This window comes from Pantherophis guttatus, chromosome 5 (assembly GCF_059756535.1).
Source record: "Pantherophis guttatus breed Tessera chromosome 5, ASM5975653v1, whole genome shotgun sequence".
Classification (NCBI taxonomy): Eukaryota; Metazoa; Chordata; class Lepidosauria; order Squamata; family Colubridae; genus Pantherophis; species Pantherophis guttatus.
This window is the reverse complement of record NC_142067.1, coordinates 41,019,666-41,046,971: the sequence shown is the minus strand read 5'-3', so window position 1 is coordinate 41,046,971 and position 27,306 is coordinate 41,019,666. Positions and strand designations below refer to the sequence as shown.

The 27,306-nt window shown below is 37.3% G+C and overlaps 2 protein-coding genes across 4 annotated transcripts in view; one reads left to right on the top strand and one right to left on the bottom strand.

Annotated features, from left to right (window-relative positions):
• LOC117663802 (programmed cell death 1 ligand 1-like) overlaps positions 1-25,144 on the bottom strand; it is a 56,034-nt gene extending 30,890 nt beyond the window's left edge. Inside the window, exons 1-2 of the mRNA XM_034414279.3 lie at positions 24,854-25,144; positions 8,343-8,446 (exon numbers count right to left, since the gene is read on the bottom strand). Coding sequence (XP_034270170.2) covers positions 8,343-8,433 — 91 coding nt within the window. The 5' untranslated portion in view covers positions 8,434-8,446; positions 24,854-25,144. The remainder of the gene's footprint in view (positions 1-8,342; positions 8,447-24,853) is intronic.
• Positions 5,192-27,306, top strand: part of ADPRH (ADP-ribosylarginine hydrolase) — a 30,173-nt gene continuing 8,058 nt past the window's right edge. Inside the window, exons 1-2 of one of the 3 annotated variants that reach the window (XM_087894991.1) lie at positions 5,192-5,275; positions 26,776-27,115. In XM_087894991.1, coding sequence (XP_087751117.1) covers positions 26,803-27,115 — 313 coding nt within the window. In that variant the 5' untranslated portion in view covers positions 5,192-5,275; positions 26,776-26,802. Of the gene's footprint in view, positions 5,276-23,916; positions 24,340-24,799; positions 24,886-26,775; positions 27,116-27,306 lie in introns of those variants that run through there. The other 2 variants (XM_034414266.3, XM_087894992.1) reach the window with 2 other exon arrangements.

Below are 27,306 nucleotides of genomic sequence, written 5' to 3'. Positions count from 1 at the left end.
AAGCATTAGCGTGAGAAAATATAAAGTGATATATATGTTATTAGACTCAAACTTTAGTGTCACATTTACTACCACTATTAGCACAAATCATGCTTTCCCTAATTCAGATGCAGTTGGAAAACAAAGTTTCATTAAAACTCAAAGCTTTTAGGCTTCTCCTCTCACAATTGTAAAATAGCCTTATGCCTGCTAAATATTAAACAATAGCTTAATATTATATCTGACCCAGGTTTACTTTTCTTCTTCTGCTTCATATTTAGTCATTGGAAAATTAATGACTTCCTGTAGTTGATATTTGGACAAGAAGAAAATGCTTCTCATTTGCGATGGTTAGCATTTCCACAGAAGAATCAGTTCCACAATTTAGCATTACTTCTTGATCAAAGCTTGCTCATAGAAAGATACCACCTTTCCTGGGAAAAAAAATCTGGCCCTTGTTTCATATGTTTAGACGATATCTTGCTTAGGTTGATTGATACAAGTAGTTTTTCCTAACATGAGCATCAGGAGTGGGTTCTACTTACCTTTACTACCAGTTCGCAACTGGATTGCGCTCGCTCGCTCACTTCACTCGTGCACATGCCTTGCTTCTGCGCATGCACAGATAACCAATGACAACATCTGGAACGGTGGGCGGGGCCTCCTGCTGGTTTTACTATCGGTTCTTGCGAACCAGTCCAAACCGGGGGCAACCCACCACTGATGAGCATGATCTAATTAGTGTTTTTTCAAGGTCAGGAACACAAGATGTTGTCTCTACTGCCTCCACATCACTATCGAGGCAATCTGCTTCAACTTTCTCTGCCATATATCAAAAACCAACTTAAGCTAATGATCCAGTTACTGATCTCTGATTTCTACTGTGCTTTTTTTCCCTCTCTTGCAGGGTTTATTTCCAGCTACCTTATATACCATAAGGCTGTGATGGCGAACCTATGACACGCGTGCCAGAGGTGGCACACAGAGCCCTCTCTGTGGGCACGCATGCCGTTGCCAGCTGATCTTCGGATTTCCGGTGCTCTGGCACGTGCGAAGACCAGCTGGCCGGCGTGCATGCGTGCGCCGGAAACCAGAAGACCAGGTGGCCAGCGTGCACATCTGCACTGGTCAGCTGGTCTTTGAGTTTCTGGGGCTCTGGCATGTGCACCCGCGTTCCAATTTGGGCACTCGGTGCTGAAAAGGTTCGCCATCACTGCCATAAGGTATGGGGATCAATCAGTAGGAAAGCGACTAGACAATGGTAACATAGTCTGTGTAGGGGCTATGAAAGGACAGAGGTGCTTTAATACTGGTTTTGTGGCATTTGAAAAGGCTGACTCATTTTTCATGAAACTCTGCTGTCTTTAAAATATCAATTGATCCCAGTGGACTCAAAATCCAAAGTGCTAATGATTTTTTAAGTTCCTAGAGCTTGATCCCAAGTACATAAGAGACCTGCAGCTTGTTTCTTGAGATTTGCTGGAAGGCCATTCTCTGTATTCCATCTCTCTCTAAAATGCAGTTGCTGAGTTTATAGGAATTGTTTTGTTTTTTAACACTGTGAAGGTTATTTATTCAGATAGCCTTTTAACCTGCATTAATTATTGTAGAACGTTGCTTTGTTCTTCATGTTAGGTGTGACAGACTCCGCAGACCATTGTATTTAATTATAGACAATATGATTATACTTATTTTGTTTATTTTTAGGATTTTAAATAATGTGATTCAATGTTGCTTTTGGGTTATTGCCAAAAAGTCCTTACATACTATAATGGTATTATTATTTAAGAGGTTTTGCTACCACAAGACATATATTGAGTGCTGACCTTGATAGCGGAATATGGTTCACACATAATGTATCTTCTATATCACTTGTGGTGGGGCCAGCTATGGGAAAGGGCTTTTGCTTTCAGGTCTCTCTTCTGAGTTAATTAAAACAATGTTTAATAATTATGTAAAATAAAATATTGTACTGGATGGACAGCTAATACAGCCTAGAACAATCTTACTTATGTTTTCTGATATCCACCTCTACTAGACTACAAATTTCATTTCTTGTACTAGTTGGCAATAATAGTATTCACAGTGAATGCATCTGGAGGATTCAAAGCTAGAGAATGAGTATCTCAAATAATTCAATTTTTTAGGGGATCTTCTAGACCACGGGTGTCAAAACCATGTCATCATGGCAGCGTCATGTGATGTATCGGGACTTCCCCCCCTTTGCTAAACTGGGCCTGGGCATGGCCAGTGTCATGACACATCTGACCCACTGGCCTTGAGTTTGACACCCCTGATGTATGGTATGCCTTTGTTCTATCCAGTTATCAGTCCATAAAAGTGATGTTTTGTTATTTCTTGTCTGCTAATTTAATTCAGAAGCCCTTGAACAGTTTTACCATAAATTTTAATAATTCCAAATATAATAATATCTCCTGCACCGACTATCTGTAAATTTGCTATTTTGACTTTCATTTTCAGAATTCATACATTCCTTCCAAGCAGATCTTGATTTTCTGTATCATTTTATCATTTGTATGTTCTCTACCAACCCACATGAAACACACATCAACTTACAGTAATGATACTGAAATTACTCTCCCCTATCAGGCTTATTTTTTAAAAAAATATTGCATTGTTTACCTTCCAGACACCCAATGTGAAGGCAAAAAGTTATAAGAAGACAAGCAACTTCATATTTTACTTGCTTTTTAAAATTGGATTTTATTTTTAAAACAAGTATAGGGCAGCTTAGGTTAGCTTATAGGATACCTAAATTAATTTTATTTTATTGTCTTAAAATGTATTATTTTAAGATAGGTACTTTATGCTACGGGGTTTCATACCAATGTAATAAATCAGGAATAAATGCTAGGACAAGAGTATTAAAGCACATCATGCCAGTTCTTTATAATGTTGGGGTGTCTCTGCTTCCAAGTCAATCTTGATTCCTGGTAATTGCCTGGACAAAACAGTTTTCTTGGCAAGATTTTGGAAGTAGTTTGTCAGAGAGCCTTGGTAGTACAGGGGTTTAAGGCACCCTGTTATTAAGCTTATTAAGACCAGCTGCCTGCAATTACTGCAGGGTTCGAATCTCGCCAAGGCTCAAGGTTGACTCAGCCTTCCATCCTTTCTAAGGTAGGTGAAATGAGGACCCAGTTTGTGGGGGCAGTAAGCTGACTTTGTATAAATATACAAAAGGATGAAGGCTATTGCTGAGCACATTGTAAGCCGCCCTGAGTCTTCAGAGAAGGGCGGCATATAAATCAAACTAAAAATAAATAAATAAATAAATTGTTTGCTTCCTAGGGCTGAGAAAGAGTGACTGGCTTTGTGCTTAAAACAAAACTGGTCTCGGAGTTCCTAGTAACCACTACACTGAACTGGTTTTTATAATGTTCACTGGCTCCCATTTTTTTCTGGATCAGATTCAAGATGTTGCATTTAACCTAGATAAGCTTTCAAGGCCTAGAGTTGTGACATCTAAAGCAATGCTTCTTCCCACATTTCAACCCTCTTTCAGAGATGTATAATGAGTGCAATTTAAATGTTAGCATTTGGAACGGTCCTCAGGAAGGTATGATGGATATCATCTGTTCTGTGTTTTGGGTGTTATGTAAATATTCCCACTAGGCTTTTTAGTAATGATGATGTTGGGGTTCTTTAACCTTCTATCCTGTTTATTACTGCTTATTCCATATTTTATTCTATATAATTTATGTGACTTTTGAATGTACTTTCAGTTGTTGAAAATTATAATTGCAACTGCTGTATAAATTACTTGATTTAAAAGAAAAAGTATATAAAGTAAAAGTATATAAATATTTTAAATAAAATAATAAATATATATGTCATCAAACTATTTGCCTAATTAGCTGGTGGGTTTCTTGCTTTTGATCTTGCTTTGATCAAATCAAATATTTGTCTTTTATATTTTCTTTTTTTTTTAAACTGTCTGGTTTTTCCCATTTTCTGTTCTTTCTGAATCATTATATTTGTAAGTTCTTTCACTTTTCATTGGTGATCATCTGACTTTTAAATAACACTTTGCTGAATTAGTTCCTATGCTATCACCCACTTAGGCCTTTATGTAACTTTCTGACTCTGTTGTAGAATTTCCAAAGAGTTTTTCTTATTGATCAATCCTACCAAAAAATTCAAAACAACTCCATATGTCTTAGATGAGACATTTCAGAGTACTGTTAATTAATTCCCTGATGTCACTGAGCAATGAATTTAAATATGTTGACATGCTGGACTTTCTGTGAGAATTTTTCCACAACTTGATTTTGATAACTATGGATTTTTCCTCCCCAAGTGAATTAGTTTTGGAATATTTTAATAACTGAGTAATGAATGAATATAAAACACTTTCAAAAATGCTATAGAAAGTAAAGTTAAACATTATTTTCAAGAGCCCCTTGGTAACTTTAGTCTGAGATGACAGAAATGGGGAATTTTGTAAAAAAACTGGGGGAAGCCCATAAGGAGATAAGTGGCATGGGAGAATCCCTATGTTGGAAGGGAAACAACAAGACCTACTGCAATGTTTTTGTTCCCATGTTCTTTGCTGACCGTATCATTAAACAGTTTTTGGTGACTGCTTCAGATAGTGGGGATGATGGCAGTTGATTGTTCAACTCATCTTTCCACTGAGACTCTTCCTGATTCATTTTATGAACTAATTAAAAAAAAAGTGGTCCATAAATAAAGTATTGGATGGCAGGTAGAACCATTTTTGTTTTTGTTTTTTTCATGGTAAGAATTGTCTAGTCAGTCTTCTCTCAATTTCTTGGATATAAAGACATATTCTCATATTGGCCTATCTCACATGAACCATAGTGCAGTAACTGTGTGACATGTCTTTGCTCAATCAAGGCAACTTAGAGCCATCTTCAATTGTTCCAATTTTAAAGGAATGTCACCCCTCTTTTCCTGAAACCAGTTTTACTGTGGACATGATCTAAAATAATGTGATCAGGGATTGAGATCTGCCAAGTTCCTGTTGTTCAATTTAGGCTGCTACACACATGCCTCCCCTTCCCTTGGCACTGTTTTCCAAGGTCATTCTATTTTGGTCAGAAGTAGCATCTGGTTCTTTCAATTCTCTCTCCCCCCTTCTCTCTCCACTCTCTCTCCTCTCTCTCCCTCATTTCCTCCTTCTCTCTCCCTGCCTCTTCCCCTCGTCTTAGAGCCCATTTCCATTCTGGAAGCATGGAGCAACCTGAGTAGCACTGGTAGCAATAGAAGGAGGAGCTGTCTAATATAGCAGGACAAAGAGAGCGTGTCTGAGCAAGTTAGTGTCCTTTTTCTGTTGCTTCAATGTACTTCATGTTTGTAAGCTGTTTATATTAAATGTAGATATTAAGATATATCATTTACATATATTAATAGCATGGAAAGCTGTCAAACTTAGGAGAATCTGGGAAAATGAGTTTTTCCAAGTTGTTCCATGGATACACAATCTTGGTGAATAAAGAGTTGGCATGTCTCTTCTGCTTTCTTCCTGAGAATATTGCATGTAATGAGACATCACATTGTTTTAACTTGCCAGCACATTTTAGTTGTGTTTCTGGTTCTTTAAAATATGAGTTTAGTATTTTTTCAGAAGAATTGTAAAGACTTATTTAAAAATAAACTTAAAAAAGCTTTTATGCATTATATTACTTTGTTTTTAATACAGTTTTAATAATACTAATTATTACTGATAATATAGATTTAACAAAACTGATTATGTGCATAATTTAATTACTACTTCATACTGATCATTTTTTATTTCTTTGATTAATCTTTTTTCTCTTTTTTCATTTTCTTTTTACTTCCCCATAATGGTCCATAAAGGTACTCTGAGTTACATACTAACAATTATGTGACAATATTAAATTACAATTGGTAATATTTATAAAATATCGGAAGAGGCCTTTTGAATACTTCAGAAATATGCAGGCTTAAATTACAGAATTATTTTCATATTGAAAACAAAAACAAATCTGTCCAATTTTCTTGCTTCCTCAACTAGACAAAATTAAGGTAAAGAGAACATTGTTTAATTACATTGGTATTTTAGAAATAATATTATTGAAAATAATTTAGATTGCAACTACAAAGTACAGTAATTACAAACCATTAATCTTTATAACCTTTAATCTCAATAAGAAGTTACTGGAGGAAGTTCTTAAAGTTCATCCCAAGAAAAAACAATGACAACCTATAACCATTTTGAAACTCTGAAGAGGTGTAAATGATACTAATTTCTTAAGATTACTCAAAGAATTGGGATTTGCACAATTCTATAAGGTCCATACGCATAGGTTTGCTACTCCTTCATCTTTGAGTTAATAAGAGGAAAGATCCATATTTTCTAAATAATCTCTTCAGATTCCATCTTTTTGTAATTTCTCTATTCTTATAAATTTGTTCATTTCAGTGTATATTATAAGAACTGTAAAATCTGTTTGATTCTTTCTCCCTATAATGCATAGATAATTTCCTATCATGTTCTATCTCAGTCATCTATGTTTTTAGATTGCAAAGATCAAGTACTTTTAAATTTCCTTCTGGGAAATGTCTGAAGCTCTTGATCTTTTTAGCTATAGAACTTTACTAGCTCCATGGTTTCCTTTTAAGGGCTGAATAGCCACAACATTGTACTGTGGTAGGATGCTCAATACCATCATGAGATAAGTAAAACAGGTAATTACTGACATTTTGTCAGTTGTTTAAATGAATCCAAAAGAAATGGTGAGAATTCCAAATTCTACTGTATCCATCCATATAAAGGCTTTACAAGCAGTTTTATTTTTAATCTGTTTCTTGTTCATTCTGCCACAAAATCTGATGCTTCCACATGGCTGTTAACAAGTGATTTGAGGAGGATGGCTTTAAAGTGGGTACCCAAGTAGGTTGGACTGGGATTTGCAAGAATTTTTGTGTGTTTTCTTGATTTTTTAATGGGTCTGCTTTATGGCTCCCATTTCAATTTTTCTCTGCTTCCTCTTCTCATTGTGGTGGAGCACTCTATCTTCAGATTTCAGCATTCATAGTGAAAGGGCCAAGCATCTTCCCTTGGCACTGTTTTCCAAGGTCATTCTATTTTGGTCGGAAGTACCAAAAACAGAGTCACAGACCCCTGTTTCATGCTATCAAAGCCTCCAATATATTAATGAGGTAAAACTTCTTTCAAGAAGTTTTACCTTCAGGTAGTGTTTGAAGGCATACACTACCTGAAAGGTAGTGTATGCCTTCAAACACTTTTTGCATGGTTGAAAAAGGCAATCACAATAAAAAATGTACTGTTCTTTTCAAATGGGAGAAAAACAGACAATCCTGATCCTGTCAATACATGGTGCAATCTTACACCCTGTTCATTTCAATTCCCATGCATGCGTGCATGCATGCATGTATTCATTCATTCATTCATTCATTCAATTTCATTTATGTGCTGCCTATCTCGTATCCAATGACTCTGGGCATCTTACAACATAACAATAAAAATCTCAATGATGGAATTAGTGGAGGTGATGCTTTCAGACATTATTTATCAGTTGTAACCTTCTGCATGTTCTCATTGCTTCTTCCATCTTTTTTCTTTAGGGAAAAAAAATCATTATAGAGGAAAGGGTAGGAGAAGGAGAAGCTCATCCTGGGTCAGAGTCAAGAGAGGAATGCAATTATTATATTCCAATAGGCAGACCAAGTCCAGCCACTCTTGAATTCCATTAAATCTTATCCAGTATCAGTTTAGTGCTGACTAGATTCCTGTGAATAGGTATGAGCAATAAATCTGTTTAACTGGAACTTAAAACATGCCCTCATTCTTTGCCCCTGACAGAACGATGATCATTCGAGAAAATCTTTTTTACCAAATAATTTTATGTTGGATAATAATATATATATATATTCATAGCTACATTTAATATAGCAAACCAACCAATAAACAACAAGCAACTCGTAATTATAGTGGGTCTTTTTCAAACCTCTTGTACTATGACTGATTTTTTTGAGGCATTGAGTTTCTCACATAAATGAAATATTGTTTACGAAACTGGGCAAGTCCCCAAATCCCATCCCTATACTCTAAGTGGAAGCTGAAATAGATTGCCTTACCTGGTGCCTTTTGTCAGTTTATCACTAGTCCTGTTCATTAGGCAGTTCACAGCAAAGGTGAAATTCAGATAGGGACTTTCTGATTCTGGAAGTGATTCCTGTGTCTATTTCTTAGATGTTCATTGCTAAGTGATAATGAATTACTGCTGTGAAATAAAGCTGAGGCTATTTCTAAAAGTATATTGCATTTCTAATTGGTAACAAGCAAGTTAGATCAAGAGATGCTCTTCTGTGTTTACAGATATACATTGACTTACCTGAATTACTATGCAGAAGCTCAAAAAGACAAAGCCAGAAAAATCCCTTTAAGCTGAACAAGTTTGGCTTGGTTTTCAGCGTATGCATCATTTCTTCAGTTTACCTGAAGAGGACCAACAAAAGTGCAAGAAGTTACAAAAAGCAAAATAGAAGTCCCACAAGATGAAAATGCTTTAATTCATTTCCTTCCTAATCTTATTATTTTGGGAAACCTCGATTTGTAGCCTGCATTTCCTATAAATCTCAAATTTGGTCATGGTGGTTGGAAAATTTAGAAGATACAATTAATTACAGTAATACATGCAGAGAGCATCAGAATGCACAAGGCTAATTTGGATAAGATTATAGACAAATATACCGATTGTTGCAGCCTAATGATCTAGCACCCCCATAATTATTTTTTCACCTCTGTAGGAATGCACTGTACTATACTATGCGTTTAGTAAATGGTAGTTAATTAAAAAAAACGTTGGTGAAACATGGACTTCAAAGATATACAATTACTGTTTGAAAGACATTATATAATTGACATAGAAATAACAAACCAGTGTTAAATCAAATTTCAAGAATCAGCTCTAGATTTATCTACAGTAATCCACAAATTCATCACTATATTGTGGATTAAAAGATGAAAAAGACATGTACAAACATACAAAAGTTTTGGGGTATGTGTTTGTATGCTCAGAAAATGCACAGTCATCTCTCTCTCTCTCTCTCTCTCTCTCTCTCTCTCTCTCTCTCTCTCTCTCTCTCACACACACACACACACACACACACACACACACACACACACACACAATTTGTCCTAAAACAAGTACTTTGGAGCTTGGTCTGAAAACAGACTGAAAATTAATAGAATGATACCTGTAATATGAAGAACTTGAGCAAATATACAGTACTGAGGAGAAAACCAGGTAACAATAAATTTAGAGGCAATGGAAAAATTAGAATAGACTATAGAAATTCAGATTTAAATAGGAACTGAGGTAAAATTAAATTGTGTTAATGTAGTGCTGTATATAATTTGAATTCAAGATTCTATAAATACCCATAAAGAAACAGGTAAGAACTATTTTAATTTCCATATCTGCTAGGGGAAGTTATTAAGATGTAAGAAGGAAGACATAAGTAATATTGGGATGGTAAAGATTCTAAAATGAAAATCTTATATGGAAAATATGAAAGAAATAAGATTAAGATTGAAGTGGCAGATCAGGTGTTACCAAATATACAATAAAAGGACGTATCAGGAAGTAAAAGAAAATTAAATATTTGTTCTTTCCAGTGGAAATTAATTATTACAGTGGATTGATTATGATATTTAGGAACAAACAAGCAGTTATGGTTGGATCTCAAAAATGAGTTCCACGCCCCTCTCTTATCTGATCTCTGCAGATCAGGTAGTCACCAGGTGAGTAGAAGGTAACTGGTGGCCTAGATAACAGCAATCATTTCAGCACTAAGAATCTTTGTTAATTTAGGAATATGGGTAAACTGCTAATGGTCACTGCAGCATCCTATCTTTCTTATTTTTAAACAAAGAAGGATTTTCCACATTGCTGAAATGAAGTGCTATCCCACCCATCCTTGAATTAGCAGAAATCTACTTGACTCAGAATTTGCTCATTTCTCATTCTGAAACACCTCTATTTTCAGTACAGTTGAACTAATGTTCTTTCAGGATAATCCATTACAAAATGTAAAAAATTTGACCAAACTTGAGGCTGTCCTTAGATGGTATCAGAGTACTGTAAACAATTTAAGCCTGTTTCACTCATAGATGCTAGACAAGTAAAAGTCAACATCATAGTGACAGTGCAGAGTATTTTGCCAGTGCATATTTGTGCTAAGGTTCAATTCATTCATTCATTCATTCATTCATTCATTCATTCATTCATTCATTCATTCATTCATTCATTCAATTAATTTCAGGTTCACTTGACTCCCAGATGATTCTAGTAGGCTTCAAGTGGTTCATAATTAAGTGTTGTTTGCATGAATCTACACATACTTATGGATGTTTATTAAATTGGTTGTTTTTCTTCTTCCAACTATATAATCTATAACAAATGGTTCTTATTCCCAAGCAAAAAATTATTCTCAAGTTATTTGAATGCTCTGCAACTAAAGTAACTATGTTTTTAGAAGGAAGACCATTAAATCCAGAGCTAGTAGTGGTTGGAGGAAAAAATTGCTAGGTACATTTCCTTTCATAATTTAAAGTATTCCTAATAATCCTAGGAATTGAAAGGGGAAAGGAAAATTCTAAATTTTGATGAAATAATAGATTAAATGGACCTTAAATAAATAATCAGTTTTGAATTATCTATTTGGAGTACAGCAAAAGATAGCAAGAATAAGGAAGCAAGAAAATCCTTTATAGTCAACTTACAGTAAGCAGAATCTGTGATTAGTCGCTTGCACTACAAATCAACACTCTTCTTTCAGCTGTCTGATTTACAAAGTCCCAAGTCACCAATTCTTTAAACAATGATCACAGTAAAAGGTTAAAAAAAACCTACATGTACCACCCACACAACTTCTCTTTTTCGATGTCTGAAATATTGCAGCTTTCATCAACACTTTCCATTTCATGAGAGACAGGCTGATAAATCTAGCAACTGTACTAATCAGCAATATGATCCTTAAGGAAGTGTTTTTGACTTATAAATATGAATTAGTAAATGTAGGCTTGACGTATTAGTAGCTGTGTTGTACTTTTACATTGCAAATATCTCATGCTATATAGACCACTTCCTAAATTGTTCTGTTTTACATTTATTTTTCGGTATTATGTCATTAAGTCATGTGAACGTGAACTTCCTTGTTAATTTTCCAGAAAGCAATTCCATGCATTTTAAATTCCATGCATTTTATGAACTCCTTTAAGAGGTAAAACTGCTGGGTATTTATCTAGTGAGGACAATGTATAGTACTGTATGTAAATGCTGCTTTATGTAGAATGAAAAGAAAATTATGTAGTCAAAGAAAATCAGTGATAATATTTATATTGATATTAATTTCAGTTTTAATTATATAATGGGGAAGGGAAATCCACTTTTTAGATCAGATGTCTCCAACCCATTTTTTCCAAAAATGCAGTTACAAACCTCTGAGGACTGGCCATGCTGATTGGATATTTTAAGAGTTACAATTTAAGACTATCTGGAAATTGTTAGATTGGGACAATGATTCCTACTACATTCTGGAATCCTTCCCAAGTATTGTATTAATAGGGCTGCAAAATCTAAAATTATTAGCACCATTGAAGCTGCCCCTTAAGTATATTTGGAAGAAAACAAGAATGAAGTGTAATAAATGAAAACATTTATTTATTGAAAATATATATCACTACCGATCTACTCTGGGTGATATGCAATCTATTTGCTTATACACACACATATAATTTTTAATGTTGATAATGTGTATCTCACAATCCTGACTAAAAATGATTCAGTACAAAAAAAGAAAAAGCGAGACACTATATCAATTTCACAAAACTGAAGCAGATATATTGGGCACTCTAACAGCCTAGCACTACTATCTGGAGAAAAAGCCAGATTTTAATTACCTTCCAGAAAGCTAAAAGGTTCAGAGCCTTCAGATCTCAAAATGCATAATCAAGACAAGCTGCAAAAGTCACTCTCCCAGTATTGTTTTTAAATATTTGCTATGTATTAGATATTACTGTGGAATTAAGTTTTTCTTTTAAAAAAGGAATTCTAGTAATGCATAAGCTTTTATGGCAGAGAGTATCTTCTTGTTTGATGTGAAGAAGTAGCATTATAATGTGATTTGAGGACTGTTTGTGTTTTGATCTACTTCAGTAACAGAAAAATTATCTGTCCGTGGAGATTCTCAGTCACCAGATCTTAGCTGTCTCAAAGTGCTTTTTTAAAAGGCAACTGGACTGTTTTTTTCCTGATTTTTTTTTTTACTGAATTTGGAACACCATCAGAATTTATGAAGCTTCTTGGATCAGAAGAGAAATGTTTTCGTTTTCTTCTTCCTGAAGGAAAAAAAACCCAGTCCAGCTGCCTTTTGAAAAAGCATATTTGAGACAAAAAAGTTATCTGTTTAAATAATAAGACAAATTTTGCCTTAGCGGGTTTTCTTCTGTAAACTGTAAAAGGTTTTTCTGAGCTTTTCTGTTTTCCAAAACTGAGGGACTGGTGAGTCTTTCATTTAAACTTTTTTCAATTCCTCTATCTAAACTCATATATTGTCTGGATTTTTTAAAAACATTGACGGGCAGTAGGACATGTATTTATATTAACTACAGACAAAGTGGGGATTTTTAGAAACCAGATTTACCATGAGTTCTGAGAATACTGAATAAAATGGATCAGAATATTTTCAGTATTTTACAAGAGACAAGACAAACAACTATTCAATATTCCTGCATGATAGGGATGAGTCAGTAAATTATTGAAGGTGTATAAGACTGTGATTTCAAAGCATTAACCTTAAAGCCCATTAGAAGTTCTTTAAAATCTGATCAATTATTTTCAGAGTAAATTTATTTTCCATGAAACTAACACATATTTTAGCCTGAAAGGGGAAGCATGTACAGAAAAAGAGGAAGATTCTCAGCATCAGGCACATTTAAGAACATTATTAACAGTAATAATGATAAACTCAAAGAACTTTAGAGGAAAACCAAGCGTGCAAAAATAAAATAAAACCAACACAATTCCAACAACCAGAAATAAACAGATGCAGGAAAACAAAGCAACAGTAACATTGCTGAAAATAAAATAAATAATCTGAAAAATAAATGCAAACAATTAGTTGATGTTTCCAACACATTTATCCATGAGAGAGTAATATATCGGGATAACTCCAAGCTTTACAGAAAGATAAAAATATTTTAAAGAAAAACCTAAATGGTTGAGACACACACAAAATTATTCAGCAGGCTATTAAGAATATTTTGCCTCCTCTTTTGCAGAATTAAAAAGATTTTTTACAAAAAAGGAGCAAATTCTGTAAATTGACTACTGAAGACACTTGAATTAGAAGTGCAGAACTGCAGAATATTAAGTATTAGAATATTATATCCTGAAAGGAACTATAGTTATTGCACTAGAGTGGGAAATAACTTACTGTATCATTGTGTAGATGTGTAGATGTTGTCGGGGGGAGGGGTTGTTTCCTGCTCCCTGTGCTTTCCCATAATAATTCCACACAGAGCTATTAATTTGAGATGAATGGTGATATAAATTGAATAAATAAATAAATACATAAATAAAACTCCATGCTTTTCTTTGTTGTTACTAAAATTTACACAGGAAGGATCTCCTTTGAAACCACATTTGCTTTTTCAAGTGCATCCCTTGAGCAGGGAAAGGTTTACCTCAGATTTGGATTAGACTGAATCTGATAAACTTGAAGATATTCTAACCACTGGAGACCTTTGGAGCAAAGTGCAGGGTGTGAGATTAGCTTTGCTTTCCCATGCAGCACAACAGTTAAGGGGCTCTCCTAATACCAGAGGAAATCATCAGGTGCTTTGAGCAGTCATGATCTCTCAGCCTAATTTGCATCACAGGGAAGTTCTCTAACAGGAGGTTGTTCTATATACTATTTCTAAAAGAAAGCAGGGAGATAAAGTTTACAAGCAAGCAACTAAATATAGAAAGAAATAGGGAAGATTAGCATGCACCTTCAAATATTTGCCTCCATAGAATGATTATAGGTCATCAGGTTGTTTTTAACACCTAGTGACCACATAGATTTTTTTCCAAGAGCTTGCTGCAATTAAGCCCCTGAGCCTTGCAGTTTGTTATCACTGCCCATAATCAGATGGCATAGAAGTGTGTCTTGTTCCTTGCTACTGGCAAAAAAAACCAAAACAAGCCAGCTATCCTGTCCATTTGACTTGTGGCCTGTCATTAATTGCAAATTACCAGCCAGGACTAGCTGGTTTTCTGTTTGCTTTCAAATACTATATTTTTGTATATACGTGTGAATACACACACACACACACACACACACACACACACACACACACACACACACACACACACGTAAATGTTTCCCCTGCCCAGTTATGTCTGATTCTAGGGGGTGGTGTGCATCTCTGTTTTTGGCCGAGGGAGCCAACATTACCCAAAGACATTTCTGTAGTCTTGTGGCCACCAGCATGACTATAGGCCAAGATGCACAGAACACTGTGACTTTCCCTCTGAAGTGGTACCTATTTATATAGTCACATCTGCATACTTTTGAACTGTTAGGTTGGCAGGAGCTGGGCAAGTAACGGAAACTCACTCTGTTTAATGACGTTCAGGTCTTGACTTTCCAACTGGCAAGCCCAGTGTCTTAACTGCTGAGCTATTGCACATGCACATGAACATGCATATATACACACACAAACATAAAGATTACAAAAATATACTGTATGAACATTCATTTGGAATAGCTGAAAATGGTAAAAACACCTGTAGTTTACCAGAATTTCATGCTATGTATTAAGCAAAACAAGAACACTGCAATGGCAGCTGGGAAAAGAAAACGTTATTTAAATATTATTCTCTACAAAGATTTATAAACTTTTCAGGTTATGGAACTTGTTAAAAACTGTTCTGGAATCTTTAATCAAGAGGGAAATCACTAATGATAAAAAAATAGCAATAAGTTTTGCCTGCTGTGGTTTATTTCGGAAAATATATGTATATAGTATATTAAAGTTATCACAGTTTTACAAAGCAAATGCCTCAATTATTGTCCAAGATACTTATTTTAAGTAAATTGTTTATTGTAACTGCAAAATTAACATTTCCAGTAAAGAAAAATTAAAACTTGACTCTCACAATTACTTCAGTAGCTAATGTTTTAATCAAACATATCAATGTTCAGTGACTCGGGTGTAATTGCTTATGGATGCTCCGGACATGTTCAAGAAATATTATTTCTTCTTCATTATTGTCATATTTAGTTTATCTTGGATTCACATCAATTTCTCACAGAACCTTAAAGGTTCTGAAAGACCCAGTTTGAAAAACTCTTATTTTACAGAATGTAACAGTGAAAAGATTTTTTTACAAGCTTAAAGTTATCCCGCTAATGAAAAGCTATGCAGGTCAGTCACAGCTTTCAGTCATTTTTATATATCATACTTAGATTCTATTTACTTTTTACATATTATTTTTTTATCGCATCTATTTCTTTTGTAAGCAATTCAGGATAGCTGTTCCTGAACAACAAAGCTGTTTTTCCAACAACAACAACAACCCTGTATTGGTCTAAGAGAGAGTGATTAGTTAAAAGTCACTCAGGTACTGGGATAAAATTTGTTCTTTTCCACTACAATACTATTAGATCTGGGGAGGGTGGTGTTAAGTTTATTCCCATTGAGAACTGGAGAAATCAAAGCCTTTCCTGCTTCCCCAGAAAGCTCTGCAGGTAAATAGTGATCTTGATCAGACAGGGCTGAGGATGAAAGTAAAGCCTCCCTACCAACATCTCTGCAGGGAAGATTGCTTTTGCCATCAATGGCAGAAGAAAACAGCTTTTGATCTAGACAGGTGGTAGGAAGAGATTAGAATTGACCATTACCGATGTGAGGGTGTTTGTTGTGTATAGGTGAGGCAGAGAAAGTGCAAAAGATCAAAATATTCTGCGACCATTAATTTAGTTCTTCACTCTAGACAGGTTACTCACCCAACCCATGTTGATGGGAAGGTAGATTCCCAATGGCAATAAGGACACAAATAACAAGCCACACTTAGTCCAGACAGCAATGTTTTCTGGAACAGTTAATTTCAAGAAAAATAATAATCTTTCTACCACATATGAAGCATATGAAAGGGATAGTAAAATTAATTACAGGTATGTGGAAAATTTCTGCTCACAACTGCTCACAATTTGTCTATTCATGATCTGGGAAGTCCACAAGCAACTGGGATAGGTGATTAAAGGAAAATTCCATCACAGGTTATCTTTGTGTGTGAGTGTGTGTGTGTGCGTGTAAGAGAGAGAGACAGGGCGAGAAAGACAGAGAGAAAGAGAAAGAGGGAGAGAGAGGAAGGGAGGGAGAGACAGAAAAATGAATATCTGCAGATTAGGGATTGGTATTATAGCACTGAAATTTTCCAAGTTTGTTTTCTGGATGCTGATGCTTCATTATCCTTAATTTAGATCAACTCAACAGTGCAGGAACTCTGGAGAAATGAAGTTCACTAGTAGGCAGGACTTTGCAAAAATTTGGATGAAATTATATTGTGGGCCAGTTTTGTTTTGCAAATGATTTATATCTTGTTGGTGATAGTTTATTTTTTTGCCTAATAAGGAGATGGTTCTGTATTGGTTGTTTTCTATATGACCAGTATTGTTGATATCTCTTTGCTGGTAGTGGTGTTGTTCTTCCCCTGGGTTTACTGAATTTTAGTTTGATGTTGGTTATTAGATAATAAATATTATTTTTCTATTTAAATCATTAACATAGTGATCAGCAGCTAACACCTTTTTAAATATAAAATGAATATTAACAATGGGTAAAAAAAACTCTGTCTCGGACAAATCTAGACAAAATAATTGACAAAGACTTGTCAATGAGTCAATATCAGATATGAACACTCAGACCCGCAGAGTTCCAGCTAACTACTTGTTCTGCCTTCAGTACAGGAATCTCCCCAGTCTGGCAGTGTTCCCTTGTGAACAATTAGATAAACCTCCAAGGAATTTAGGGAGGGTCAGTCCTACCTCTTTTGCAGTTGCACAGTGACTCAAGGCTGACTCTGTGTTGATCTCTTCTCTGCTGGGTTCAGTGCTTCCCAACAGTCAACTAACATTCCAAACTGCTGGTCCTAGGTTGATTCATTCATTTAAAAAAATCTGTATCTTATACTGTATATATGACAATTCTAGGCAGCTCACAATGAAATTCATTAAAAATCAGAATAACTATAACCAATTGAACTCCATAGTCCTTATATCTCATCCACAGCATCATTCTACATTTGCTAGGGTCATTTCTATCTTGCCAAATGCTTGATGGTGTTCACACCCTCTTCATACCCTTCTAGAAGGCTAATAGGGTGGGGCCTCCAAATATCAGGAGACACTGTTCCATAGGGTCAGGACAGTCATAGAAAATGTGGGTCTCTTAGGTCTCATCAGATGGCAATATTTAAGGGAAGGAACATGGACCATACCCACCCTGATAGGATGGATAGTTACCCTCAAGGAGAAGCAGTCCTGTATTGTAGATAATCTGGCCCTATGCCATTTAAAACTTTAATGGTGATAACCAGCACCTTGAATTGCACCTGGAAAGCAACTGGAAGCCAAAGAGCAGCAATGTAACATGGGAAAGAAGTGCTGCCCTATAGAAAATTGAGGATGACAATTCACTGCACCCTGGGGCGGACGAACAAGGAAGCAAAGCCACTGCATTCCAGAGTTGAGTCTAAGCTAATTCCTCTCCACCCAGACTTTCACAGACTTCAGGTACTGGATAAACACCTGAATGCCATCATCTGCCTGGCATGCCTGCCTGAGATGTATAATTGAATATCGTCAACATACTGATGGTACTGCAACCCATGCTGTTGAATGACCTATTTCAGAGGCCTTATTTGCAGATGTTTAATAGGAAAGGGGAGAGGCCACAGCCAGCCCACATAGAAGAAGCTTATCACCACCAACTCTATTACTAACCACAATTAGAATATTGTGTACTATTCTGACCGATGTACTTCTCAAGCATCTTGAGCTAAGGGGGAAAGTGCAAAAAAGAGTAACCAAAAAGTCTGGAGCAAGTCTGTGAGGAAAGTTTGCAAAATGTAGTGTTTTTAGCTTAAGGAAAGAAAAGTAACTGAAGTGATTATGATGTTAAGTGTACAAACTGATACACACTGCAGGAAAATGGGCTAGAATGTGTTCTGTTCCTCCTCTTGAAGCTCTGAGGTTGAATAGTAGAAAATTTAAACACCTAGAAGAGATATTAGATCATATGGTACCTGGTTAATTTACTACCACAGGGTGTAGTAATTAGCAAGTTGGACAAAGGATCAAACACATTTATAGAGAATAAGGCTATTGTGAGTTATTAATCACAATGGCTATACAGTATATTAGCATTAGGGATAGTGAATATCTCCATATGTGGTCAACAATCTTGTACTCACATCATGCTTATGGGTTTCCCAGACCTGAGAACAGAATTATAGAATAGATGGGTTTAACATAATCCAAACCAATGCTCTTATGATCTTTTTTGGCCGGTTTGAGCCTTGTCCTAAGATTCATAACTGCTTCAAGGGCTTGAATGACATAATGAGGCATGAAAGATTAAATTTCATTCACAAATTATTAAACATCATACCAAAGATGAACTTCAGGTGATGTATTTTGCATATAGTGGAGTTTGACTCATAAAGAATATTTAAATCTCTGTCTCTGACATTTAGCAGTGGTCTACTAGGGCTTGAACATTTCTCTCTCTATCTTTGGTAGTTTTTGAGAATATCTAACCTTTATCTGTTCCTCTTATGCTACGTAGCAATATTTCTCAGTTCTCAAAAATATAGAATATAGAACGAATGTCCAAAAATAAAGAAGTTGCTGGTTCATAGTTTATACTGCTGACCTTTTTTTCTCTTACCATAGAATATTTCAAGAGGAAACAACAAAAGAGGGGTATGTTATTCAATAGGCTGCCCCTCTGCTCCTGGATAAGGGGCTTGTGACAATAATAAGAAAGGGAGAAATTACAGTATTTTAACTCATATCACTACTCAATATTGTTTTTTCCCCATAAATTGCAAGGAAAATAATTGTATGACAATGCACATGCATTGAGAGAAAAACTTACATTGTCAGCAAGTTATTGAAAGAGCAGTTTAAATCTAGAACAGCAGCCACAGGACTGAGTCTATTGAAAAGAATTTCAAAACTTGTTCCTGTAAATCCTTTGGGCCTCTATCCCAAGCTATACCTCCTATTTGAGATTAGTGGCTAGGTAATTCCTGCTACCAACATTAATCTTACTGAGAATAGCTCATCTGACATCCTTCCAATTAATTCCTGCATGTGAGAGGTTATTGTACCCATATTCCTCCTCCTGCTCTCCTTTCTCTTCCTGCTCTCCTTTCTGTAAAAAAAAAACAGAACAGAACAACAAAGTTGGAAGGGACCTTAGAGGTCTTCTAGTCCAACATGCTCAGGCAGGAAACCCTATACCAGTTCAGATCCATGGTTGTCCAATCTCTTCTTAAAAACTCCCAGTGTTGGAGAATTCACAACTTCTGGAGGCAAGTTGTTCCACTGATTAATTGTTCTGTCAGGAAATTCCTTAATTCTTAATTCCTAACTATCAGGAATCCATCTTAATTCTATGTTGCTTCTCTTCTTGATTAGTTTCCAACCATTGATTCTTGTCCTGCCTTCAGATGCTTTGGAGAATAGCTTGAGTCCCTCTTTGTGGCAGCCCCTGAGATATTGGAACACTGCTATCATGTCACCCTAGTCCTTCTTTTCATTAAACTAGACATACCCAATTCCAGGATATATGTCCCCTAATCATCTTTGTTGCTCTTCTCTGCACACTTTTTAGAGTCTCCACATCTTTTTTATACTGTAGGGACCAAAACTGGATGCAGTAGTCCAATAATGCCTTATCAAGGCATTATTAAGTGGTACTAACACCTCACGTGATCTTGATTCCATCCTGTTAATGCAGTCTAAAACTGTGATAGTTTTTTTTGGCAGCTGCAGCACACTGTAGGCTTATATTTAAGCGATTGCCCTCTAGGACTCCAAGATCCCTCTCCCAGTTACTACTATTGAGCCAGGTATCACCTATACTATCGTGTTTTCCGCAAAATAAGACCTGATCTATAGGTTTTTTGGCTCCACAATAAGCACTAGGAGAAACACGATTTCAGGGTGATCAGCCTGGCTGGGTGGCCCATGCCCTACAGCGTGCAGACAAAAGGCAGCAAGTGCATGGGGGCTGATGGTGTCCTGCAGCAGCCACTGCCTGTGTATTGCAGGCAAGTTGATTACCTGTCCAAGCAGCAGAGGCGCAGGGTGGAGGCATGCAATCTGGACATACCGTGCAGGCCAGGGGAAAGCAGAGAGTTGGTGGGCCGGATTGGGCAGCCATCTGTGGGAAGCTTGTCTTTATGTCTCTTGGCTTGCCTGTGGCCTGCGCAGAGCATCAGGTTTGTTTGCCTTCTCTCCCCTGCACCTCTGCCTCCATCTGCTGCTGGTGTTGCTGCACAAAGATGAGCCTCCTGTGGCCGGCAACCCGCTCTCGCCCACCGACTCTCGGCTTTCCCATGGCATGTCTGGATTGCCTGCCTCCCCCCACCTCTGTCACTACCTGCTGCTTGGACAGGTAATTAACTCACCTGTACTGCATAGGCTACGGCTGCTGCCAGACACCATTGGTCCCCATGCCCTCGTTGCCTCCAGTGCTGGACACCCTCCCCCCCAACCCCAGGCTGCTGATGATCTTCACTAGGGTTTATTTTTGGGGTAGGCCTTATAATCAGGCTAGGGCTTATTTTCATGGTAGGTCTTATTTTGGGGGGAAATGTGGTATACCTGTGCATTTAGTTTGTCTTGCCTAAAGTTTCATAAATTCTCCTATTTGCTAATTGTAATCACACATTCCCAACTGCCTCTCCTTTTTCTGAAGGGTACTGATTCAGTTGATCAACCACAGATATAAACCTTTCCTCCAAAGATCATGGGATCAGCAAGCAAGCACTTCATTCAACAGAGGACGTTAAAGCAAACATGTTTTTTGACTCACAAACCAAACAACTTTCTTAAAGCAGCCAATCATGATTCACTCATTCCAACTATGTATAATTATTCCATTACAAATCTCGATGAAAATTTATTCTCATATAACTCTAGTCTCAGGATATTGCTCCACAGATATGATAAAATGAACTATGAACCTCATAAACCCATAACAATAGCAAGATTTGTTTTAAGGTTGCATATTTTTTTCTGAAACAAACACAGCTGTTCTTCTGGAAAGGTTTAAAACTTTAAATTGTACAAAATGTGATTAATGTACATTTTGAAAATATATTCTTCACATGTGAATGTATAGATTGAAGCGTGTTCTTTATTGGCTAGGCTCATTGTTAAGGAGAATAGTGGAAAGTCTTGTGGGACTGGTCCAGTCATGGTATATAAATATATACATGTTCATTACATCCACTACAATCAATAGATTAAAAAAGTAGCTCTGGTCATATTTGGACCTCTTCTCAAGAAAGATGAATGATCTAATCCTGAAAATATCCATTCCATAATGAAAGGAATCTCATTTAATCAAACCATATTCTGCTGAAAATTTAGTCTAAAGAGTTTTTTCCTTTGGTTAAAGAAAACTGATATTAATATACCAGTTTCTTTCTTTGTATGGTTCCTCCCTTTTAAGATAAAAAAAATATTACACATAATAAACATATAAAGAGGCTGGGTTTAGGCATAAGCTAAACAAAGTACAACTACAACCTTAACCTATTGAACCCCGAGGTGGCCAGAGCAGAACCTTCAGAAGAATCTTCCAAGTTTCCAAGGAATTTGTTAGAAAAAGAGATTAGGGTTAGGATATCCTTACCAAGTATAATGTTTCCTACCCAAACTAGAAGCAACTTCCAGAACTGCTAGATTCTTCAAAGTGTTTTGGACTATCTTCCAGAGTCACAGGGTACTTTGAAATCTTGCTGGAGAAAGAGGCTAGAGAAATTCCCTTTGATATATCAGATAAGCCTGAAGTAACCCAGGGCGTGTTTAGTTTCTTTCAAAGCTAAACCTTTGGGGATTCCCTATTAAGCAGAATGGAGGGAAAAGAGAAACTACAAGTTTCCTCTGAGAAATGTTTCTTTTTTCTCATCCCCACCCTCATGCCACTATGAAAGGAAAAAAAAAAAGAGAGAGAGACAGAGAGGAGTAACACTCTTTCATACATACACTTAGATTTAAAGTGTACAGGTTATGAGAGCTAGTTCAGCAGAAATTCTGGAGAATGACATTTAGCCTATTCTCAAAGGTGTTGAACATTTCCAGTTATTTCTGTCAGCTATAACCTTTGCTGATCCAGTCAGATTTCATAGTGGTCACTCATGTCTTGATCACATCCTGTGTTTGCAAAATCCTCTAAATGGGACAACCTTTAAAATCTCTATAAATTGCAGATGAGTTTCAATACAGCACTAACCTATGCAAAGAACCAAGATGACATGATGTCTGTACTGAAAGTTCAGCACTGGTTACTAGTTGTTACTAGTTGTTTAGCAGGCCAAATTTAAACTATGGTAATATTTGTCCTAAAACCCATAATGGTTTAGGGCCTGATAATCTGAAATATTTTATCATCAGTAAACTATTCAAATCTGTGGCAAAAGCTTGTCCCACCCTTGTGACATAAGAGCTATGAGGGATTTGTATATCTGGCACTTGAGGGTGATCAGTATGCAGTTTATTTGCCAAAGGGACCAGGCCTTTAAAGTGAAGTTGCCTTCTTTGTGGTTTAATTTTATTTTATCTTCCATTTTTATTTTGTGTGTGCATCTATACTGTAAACTAATTAGAGCATTCTCTATGAAGAGGTGTGTGCAACATACAGTTGTTTTTAATTTAAAAATGAAATTTTAAACTAAATGTTTACATTTGATTTAAAAGTATTTGTTACATCATTATACTGTTAGATAAAAATAGAACTAAATTTTTAGCTTAAAAGTTTCTCTGTTAACACTTCCCTTTATGGAAACCTAGGGATTTCATAGAGAAGGGCCCAGGAGGAGGGTCTTTTCTGCTGTTGCTCCAGTCCCCTGGAACATCTTGTGTCTCCCTCCCCATGTAAGGTTGGCACCAAACACTTCCTATCTTTTCATAAGGGGCTAAAGACAAGGCTTTGGCAGTCAGCTTGGGACACCAATAGGGAAACAGCACAATATAGTTGATTTAGTAATAACAGAACCCATCTCCCCCCCCCTCTGTCCTCCTCCCCTCCCCATGTGTCTTTGGTTTTAATGTTCGTTTTAAATCTTTTATGTTTTAGCTTAGATGTAACTGTAAGCCTTCTAGAGTTACCCTATGGTAAGATGCACAGCCAATAAATTTTATTGGGCGTTGGTGGAAAGCTTCCGTTTTCCTCAGCTAAGCAGACTTTTCTGATCACCAAACACAGAAACAAACATGTGTGGCCCATCCTCCTTTCTATCCAGGTCTAAGTAGATTCCTCTGAATGGGGTGGCCAATAAAAGTTTGTAAGTGTGTGTGTGTCAGTGGTGGGTTTCAAAAAAATTTAGTACCAGTTCTGTGGGCGTGTCTTGGTAGGCGTGGCATGTCTTGGTGGGCATGTCTTGGTGGAGTGGCAGGGGAAGGATACTGTAAAATCTCCATTCCCATCCCCCTCGGGGGAAGGTTACTGCAAAATCCCCATTTCTTCCCTATCAGCTGGGAATTGGGAGGCAGAGAATAGATGGGGGTAGGGCCAGTCATAATTTTTACTATCGGTTCTCTGAAGTACTCAAAATTTCTGCTACCGGTTCTCCAGAACTAGTCAGAACCTGCTGAAACCCACCTCTGGGGGTGTGCGTGCGTGTGTGCGCGCACGGGTGGCTGGGTGAATGTGTCTCCCACACCTCAGAGGGATCTGGTGATCAGAGAAGTCAGCTTAGCTGAGGAAAACGGAAGCTTTCCACCAACGCCCCATCCGTTTGGCTATTTCTCAATCTTATATATATATATATAATAGTGCTTATAGGACTGCAACTTTAACTTGGGTTTCGCTTTCTGCCACCCAGACGACATCCAAGCAAAACTTCCCGTGAAGCAAAGCGACGATCCTTTGAGCAGGAGAAACTTCTTTTTCGGCGCTCTCCCTCAAACTCGGTTCTCCAAGAGTTCTGCAGCTTTGCTTTAGCGCCACTTTAGATTAGCCGCCGCCGCCGCCGCGGCTTCTCAGCCCCGTTTTCTTTTCGGGTTTCAGGCGCGAATCCGCGATCGCAAACCGTCGTTGTAAGTATGGCTGAGTCAACTATTTAAAATAACCCAAGGTAGGGCCCGGTCGTAGCCAAGATTACCGGACGGGTCCTGTTCCCTCCACCACTTTTCCCGAATGGCTGTGTTTTTCCGGTTAGGATAATAGCATTTATAGCCTTGTGCATTCAGAAGTGAGCGCCTCCAACCCCCCCCCCCCGCCTTCCCCCGGAGCTGCTCCTGGGTGATAGAATAAACAGGGCACTGCCCGAACTCTTGAAGCGTCTTCCTTAATGGAGCCTAGTCCTTCATAAACAAGGGGGGGGTGTGTATTACTATCGCAGCAATTCGGATCATGTGGGGTTTTTATTAAATAAAAGAAGCACGTGTATTCGGAAATATACCACCCTCCTCCTCCTGCTCCGGAGTTTTTAAGGGTTTGTTGCTCCTAGAGATTGTGGCAGAAGGGAAGACCCACGGCGAAGGCCGAGAGAAAGCGGAAGAGAACGGCATATAAAACCAAATCCGTGGTTTGCGGAGACGCCCCACTTACCCCTTCAGGAGCTTTTTCGCGAAGGAGGGGAGGTGAGGCTGTCTAAGTGGCCCAGTGGCTAAAACACTGAGCTTTGTCGATCAGAAACGTCGGCGGTTCGAATCCCTGGGACAGGTCTCCTGCGTGAGCAGGGGGTTGGACTAGTTGACCTCCAAGATCCCTTCCGACTCAGTTACTGTTAACAAGGGGAGGCCAAGCTAGGACTCGGCCCACACAGGGCGCTTTGGACGGCGGTTGCTGCCGACTCCTTAGGACGGAATTGGGGTTTAGGTATCCGGGGCCATTGCTAGCAAAGAACCCGGAGTGGCGAACGGGGGAAACAAAACGATTTGATTTTCTTTCTGGTTTTTTTTTTTTTTTTTTTTTTTTTTAAATTCGGCTTAACGAAAGCCACAATGTACTGTAGGGACTTCCGACGAGACTGGGAGAATTGTGCACCTGTGGTCTCCGAAGCGATTGCTTAATCCTGTAGAGCCGGGGTACTGTCCCTTGCCTTGTGGCTTCAATTACTGGCAGGCTAAATGCGATGAGCCTCGAGGTGTCTTATCACAGAAACACTTTACAATTGAATCGATCTCCCCTCCTCTCCTCCCCCTCCCGGGGTAACAACGCCTTTTCATAAACTTCACAGCTTCGCTTATTGAGAGTTCCTTTTTTTTTTCGGAGCGTTAGTTCCTTTAGTAGCTTCCGCTGCACGTCTTGCTTAACTTGGTTACTGAGTTAACCTATCTTCATAGCGTGCACGGGACGTAAAGTCATAAAAGGGCTGGGATGACCTTGCCTCTGCTGCAAGCCTGTGTTTTTTTTTTTTTGTTTTGTTTTTTTAAAAAAAAGAGAACCACCAGAATATTCTGCAGGGTGTTTAATATATATACCAATCTTCCTTCCTCCAATGAACAGGACAATCCTAGCATATCTTGCAATACTGTGTATTGCACAGAATTGTTTTGACAGTGCGGTATTGTTTTGCAACTTGAATTTCATCATGGGTTTGATTTAGAAGCACTGACAAGAGTAGATTTGAGATACATACTGAGAACATACAATATTTGATATATGTTCTCAACACACCACACACACAATATTCAAAAATCACCCATGTATATAGAAAAATTGATTAGGGTACTATTGACTTTTATGCTTTTGGATTTATTTTTTTTTAATTTGCTTGGAGGCGGGTTGCTAAATGTGTGCAACACAAACAAAAGTGGGGAAAACTGATTGTTAAATGGACCAACTCATTTTTCATGGGGTTAAAATGAACCAGGAACTTATTTTAGTATTTAGTCAGTGTTAGAACTTTTCATTCATTGGCTAAACTGTTGGAAAAGAAGGAGCAGGTTTTTTTCCACCGTGAAAGTGGCAGAAAGGAGATGATTTACCTCCGTGTCAGGCTCTAGAAAGAATTGAAATAAATTCTTTGTTTTAAATGGTCTTATTTAAAAGCTACTTTTTGTTTTTTACTTTTGTTTCATGCATGAGAAAATATCTATTAAACTGTATACAATTTCCCCCGCATTGGTTGTGGATAACACCTGCCCTCAGTAACTGAGAATGAGCATTATTTAGGCTTTGCACCTCCTGACAGCAAAATGTTTATATTATTCATTAAAGCAGCCTATACTTTTTGAGGTTTCTGCATGAATTGACTTGTTAAAGCAGCCATTTTTCTTTCAATTTTTTTTCTTTCAAATTCATGCAGAAATCTAAACAAAGCATCTGTATGCTGCTTTAGTGAACAGCATACAGGAGCTTTGATTATATCTTTTGCTTAAGTTCTTAAGCACTTTTTCTAAATCATTTTTAAATGTTCAAGTAATTATGTAAAAAAAAGATACTGTATACAATAAAACAGCTGAAATGTATGCAATTGAGATGTCTAGGTAAATCATAGTGTGCTTTTTAACTTGTTTTTATTTCAGATTTTAATCTTATTGTTGCAACACATCATGTGTTCTGGCCTGTTGGAGAACTATGTGGCTGCCATGGTGTTGAGTGCAGCTGGAGATGCCCTGGGCTTTTGTAATGCAAAATGGGAATTCCAAACAAGCGGCGAGAAAATTCACAACGAAGTAGCCAAAATGGGTGGCGTGGACCAACTTAGCATAAAAGGTTGGAAGGTCAGCGATGACACCATTATGCACTTGGCTACAGCTGAAGCCTTGGCTGCTGCTGGAAAAAACCCAGACTTATCCCACTTGTACAAACTCCTTGCAACAAACTACAGGGATTGTATGAGTGACATGGCTGGACGATCTCCAGGTACATTTTTAAAATGTTTCCATGGGAATGAGTAGGTTAGGATTTATCAAATGTCACGCTTTACCAGGTATATTCTGCTTCACTGTTGGAAAAGCTCCATTTACAACTCTCTTTATTGGCCTTTTTTATGATTCCTGCTTTAATGTAAACCTACTTTTTCTGACCTGCAGAGCCATTTCTGGCTACAATTG